The sequence below is a fragment of the Quercus lobata genome, chromosome 6, assembly GCF_001633185.2.
Source record: "Quercus lobata isolate SW786 chromosome 6, ValleyOak3.0 Primary Assembly, whole genome shotgun sequence".
NCBI classification, from domain to species: Eukaryota; Viridiplantae; Streptophyta; class Magnoliopsida; order Fagales; family Fagaceae; genus Quercus; species Quercus lobata.
The window spans coordinates 37,901,664-37,906,857 of NC_044909.1; the positions used below are offsets into that span (position 1 = coordinate 37,901,664).

The 5,194-nt window shown below is 48.3% G+C and overlaps 1 protein-coding gene across 1 annotated transcript; it reads right to left on the bottom strand.

Moving 5' to 3' along the window:
- Window positions 1–299: 299 nt before the first annotated feature.
- On the bottom strand, window positions 300–1,583 carry LOC115950232. Its single transcript, XM_031067465.1, has 2 exons — window positions 1,278–1,583; window positions 300–1,217 (listed from the first exon to the last, which is right to left on the bottom strand). The coding sequence occupies exons 1-2, from the start codon at window positions 1,581–1,583 to the stop codon at window positions 300–302; spliced, it is 1,224 nt and encodes a 407-aa protein (XP_030923325.1).
- Between the last annotated feature and the right edge of the window lie 3,611 nt (window positions 1,584–5,194).

Sequence of the window (5,194 nt, forward strand, 5' to 3'; positions counted from 1 at the left end):
AGGTCTCCAGCATTGATTTCCCTCACCCTTACATCTTGGTTATAACGTCGTGCAAGCTTTTGTTGATACTCAGCTAGTCGTATAGTCGCTGTGTCTCGGTATTCTTCAAGTAAATCGAGACGCTCCATCAGATGACCGTCATTCTGGGACGTGTTGAATTCTGAAACTCACGCGTTACACAAATTAACCTCGGCTGGTATCACGGCCTCCGCCTCGTTCGTGAGAGAGAATGGGGTCTCCCCCATAGACCTCCGAGGAGTTGTCCAGTATGCCCACAAAACATTGGGTAGTTCCTCGGCCTAGTTACCCTTTGCACCTTTCAGTCTTCTCTTCAAGCTGTTCACGATTACCTTATTCACGGCCTTAGCCTGGCCATTACCTTGGGGATATGCTGGAGAGGAATATATGTTCCTGATACCGAGTTTGCTGCAAAATTCACGGAAAGCTTGGCTGTCGAACTGCAATCCATTATCTAATATAAGGGAGTCCGGAACCCCAAACCAGGTGATTATATTCTTCCATACGAATTTCTTCACATCTACGTCCCGGATGTTAGCCAGAGCCTCTGCCTCCGCCCATTTGGTGAAGTAATCCACGGCTACCAAAACGAATCTTCGATTTCCCGTTGCTCGGGGAAATGATCCGAGTATACCCAGCCCCCATTGTGCGAAGGGCCAAGGACTACTAATCGGGTTCAAATGGCCGGTAGGCTGGTGAATCAGAGGGATATGCTTCTGACATTGGTCACACTTTCGAACGTATTCTGCGATGTCCTTCTGCATTTGGGGCCACCAGAATCCCTGAGTCATTGCCCGGTGCGCCAATGATCGTCCTCCTACATGACTGCCGCATACCCCTTCATGCAGCTCGGCCAAGAGTTGGCCTACTTTCTCTGGGTGTAAGCACAAAAGATACGGTCCCCTAAATGACCTGCAATAGAGCTTCCGGTCTTTGGACAACCAATACTGGGCGGCTACCCTGCGGATCTTGTTGGCTTCCTTCTCATCGTCCGGGATTCGGTCGTCGGCTAAGAAGTCAATGATGGGATTCATCCAGCTCGGTCCAAGTGTTGTGACTGTTGTGACTTCGACCTTTGCAGCCCCCTCATCTCCCGCCACCTTAATGCTAGGCTTAAGGACAAGTTCCACTCTGATTAGTCGGGGAATTTCCTCGGCAATTGACGATGCCAGTGTGGCGAGGGAGTCGGCATGTCTGTTCTATGCTCGGGCCACTTGGATCACCTCCACCGTACAAAAGTTACTTATGGTCTGCTTTACCAATTCTAAGTACGCTTTCATCCGAGGATCTCGAGCCTCAAAACTCCCCTGCACCTGGTTGACTACGAGTCGTGAATCCAAATAAATTTCCACATCCCGAGCTTCTAACCTTGAGACTGTCCTCAATCCGGCAAGCAAAGCTTTATACTCTGCCTCGTTGTTGGAGGCGTTAAACCCCAATCTAAACAAATGCTCCAAGAGAATACTCTCCGGGGTAATTATGATGATCCCGGCTCCGGCCCCTTTGGCGCTGGAAGCACCGTCCACATGCACCTTCCATGGGCAATGTTCTAACTGACAGACCATTTCCCCTTTAGGAGAGAATTCCGCCACAAAATCAGCTAATACCTACCTTTTTACTGAACTTCTCGGCTTATACCTTACGTCGAATGCCCTGAGCCGTGTCCCCCACTTAGCTATTCACCCCGTGAAATCAGATCTTTTCAATAATGACTGTAGGGGGTATTCGGTCAACACATACATGGTATAAGCTTGAAAATACTGAGGCAACTTCCTGGTGGCATGTACTAGGGCCATCACCAATTTCTCTAAAGGCAAATATCTGGTCTCTGCGTTGACTAGGGTCTTGCTAATATAATACACGGGTTGTTGTACTCCCCGATCTCTTAAAAGCACGACACTTACAACATGGTCGGATACCGAGAGGTACATAAACAGCTCCTCTTTGGGCTCTGGTGTAGTCAACATCGGCGCTTGTGTTAAGTATTCCTTGAAATCCTGGAAAGCCTTTTCACATTCATCATCCCACCGAAATCCCTTCCACTTCTTTAAAAGTTGATAAAATGGATGGCAGCGATCTGAGAATTTTGAGATAAACCGATTAAGAGTGGCCAACATCCCAGTCAACACCTGTACTTCTTTCAGATTACTCGGCGACCTGAGCCACTTCACGGCCTCTATCTGGTCGGGATTAACCTCTATCCCGTAGCTGGTGATCAAGTACCCCAAATATTTGCCAGCTCCTACTCCAAAGGCACATTTTTCTGCGTTAAGGCGCAATCTATGTTTTCGCAATACCTCGAACACACCCTGAAGATCCTTTACATGTCGTGCCTCTTGCTTGCTCTTCACCACCATGTTGTCAATATATACTTCAACCGAATGCCCAATTTTATCCCGAAACATCCTCGTCATCATTCGCTGGTATGTCGCCCCGGCATTCTTTAACCCAAAGGGCATCACAATGTAATGATAATTAGCGTCGGGGGATATAAATGCCGTTTTCTCCTGGTCTTCGGCGGCCAGGGCAATCTGATGGTATCCTTGAAAGGCATCCAGGAAACTCATCCTTGGGTGCCCATAAGTGGCGTCCACCAATTGATCAATTTTTGGCATGGGAAACGGGTCCTTTAGGCATGCTCGATTTAATTCCGTGAAATCCACACAGACCCTCCATTTGCCGTTCTTCTTCTTGACGACCACGGTGTTTGCTAGCCACTCCAGGAAAAAGGTCTCCTTTATTGCTCCGACCTCTTTCAACTTCTCTACCTCCTGCTTTACAGCCTCAACTGGTTTTCTAGGGCAACATGGATAACTTAAATCACCCCTACAGGGGGTGGGAGAAGGTTTCCCCTTTGCAGAGTATCTTCCCTTGCGATTTTGTTGCCCGAGTCTAGCACGAAATTCTTTAAATGCCCGACCTTGACTAATTACCCGAGGTGATCCTTCAACACCCGGCACTGTTCGGTAGTGTGACCTTTGTCTCGGTGATAAGTGCAGTACAGATTCTGATTCCTTCTGGATGGGTCCCCTCCCATCTTGTTCGACCACCGAAAATACAGTTCATGTTTGATCCGGTCAAGAATCTTGTGTACTGGTTCCTTAAACGTCACATTCACTTCTCCCATCTGTGCGGTCGGCTCTTGAATCGTCAGACCCCCCCGAGATCTGAATGGAAAACCAGTTTGCTAGGGACGATTCATCATTAGTGCTTTACCTTTGCTCTGCAGCCGGTCATCCTCTAATCGTTTATATTCCTCAATGCATCTCATAAGCTGCCGCATGCCTTCAGGAGACTTCTTGGTCAACAACTCTCGTAGCTCGGAATCCTCAGTCAACCTCATCCTAAAAGTTCTTGCTACGACTCTTTCGTTATCCCCACCTATCTCATTGTATAGCTCCTAATACCGGCTGGTGTAACTACGGAGGGTCTCTCCCGCCCTCATTTTCATTGACAGAAGTGCATCTACCGGCTGTAGGTCACAAACCGAACGCCGAACTCCTGAATTAGCTCGGAAAAACTACATATGGATCCTTTCCGTAACCCGTTAAACCACCTTAAAGCAGTTGGTCCCAGACTCGAAGGAAATACCTTGCACATCAGCGCATCGTTATGAGTATGCAAAGACATCATCTGAATATAATGATTGACGTGCTCTACTGGATCAGTTTTCCCGTCATAGCAATTGAACGGTGGGTAGGTAAACCTGTCTGGCATTTCGACCCGCTCGATTTCGTCCGAAAATAGGGATCGAGCTGCTTTTTGTAAAGCGCGACTTATAGCATCCATGGCAGCATTTCGAGGCCGCCTTTCCTCCTAGGAGACTGAGTTCCTAACTTGATTTTCCCTAGAATGTGAGCAGTCTCGGCGTTGCCCCGACTTTCGGGCGAGAGACCAGTTCCTATATCATTGAGATCCCTGCGAATGTGAACGGTCTCAGTACTGATGGGATTCTCGGGAATGTGAACGACTTCGCCGTAGCCGAGATCCGGACTGATTAGATCCCTCCCCATATCTATTTCCCCTGATGTCGACCTCCCGTTGTTGGTCATCTCTGTCTCTTCTCCGACGCCTACCCCTTACCTCCAGCTCTAAACCCCTGACTAGTCTGCGCAGCCGTTCAAGCTCTTCATCTCGTTCCTCCCTCTGCCTACATCCCGTAGCACCAGAGACTGTTCGTTGGGTTTGGTACGATCCTTCTCCCGTGCTGGACATTTCTTCTCGTTGGTCATGCTCCCTATCTTCTCGTTCCTTCTGTTTGTGCTCTCGCCAGCTAGACCCCCGAGAAGACCCTACGGATTCACTTTCCGCGTGACCCCCCGAATGCCTTTTAGACATTTTTCCCGAGCTCGAGTCCCTCTAGAACCACAGCATCGTAGGAAAGCCCCACGGTGGGCGCCAATTGTGCGCACCAAAGACGGGTTTGCTGGGCCAAACCGTTACTTGGACTCACAACTTATTTGTATGGTGGGTCTAGGTATCCTACTTTGGGTTGTTCTAAGTTTAGAGACTCAATGAGATCACTTTTCTCTCTTTTTCTACGTTTTCTTCCTCTCAGACCCTCTCTTTCTCTCTCTTTTCTCCTCACAAAATTGCATCCCCTTCTCATTCATTAGTTTCTCCTATTTATAGCCCATTGTTAATGGGGGGATCATCATTATTTTTTTAGCTAGTGCAAAGAAAGGTCCAATGTTGATAAATTTAAGTGGATGTTTAGGTATGAGTGGCTTTGGAAATGGTTCCCACTGCAGCAAGTGTGTTCGGCAGCGGAGTTTCCTAGGGTTTTGCCGAGTACTCAAATGGCAATATGACCGAGCATGTGTATATCGTCCGGGGATGATTTTCCGAGCAGTATGTGAGCGGGGCACCCGCAGTTCGCTTTTCAAATATTCGGACAACACCCAGCTTAGACTCGTAGTTATTGTGGGCTTGGGGCGGGATCCTTAGCAGTGCGGAGGTTGGACCCTCGCAGTCCGCTTTTCAAATATTCGGACAACACCCAGCTTAGACTCGTAGTTATTGTGGGCTTGGGGCGGGATCCTTAGCAGTGCGGAGGTTGGACCCTCGGTCCATATTATTAATCCATGGCCCAAGGCCCAAATGGACTTGGATGTTAGGTGCCATACATATACTTTGCCACAACTTGCACATTTATCAATTTGTGATTAGATTACAT

Bases quoted from the DNA above. Each gene is read 5' to 3' on its own strand.
- LOC115950232 (XM_031067465.1), bottom strand. From the start codon at position 1,583: ATGGTCTGTCAGTTAGAACATTGCCCATGGAAGGTGCATGTGGACGGT. The intron at 1,218-1,277 runs GTAAAGCAGACC...GCCCGAGCATAG, and splicing joins TGAAAGCGTACTTAGAATTG to AACAGACATGCCGACTCCCT.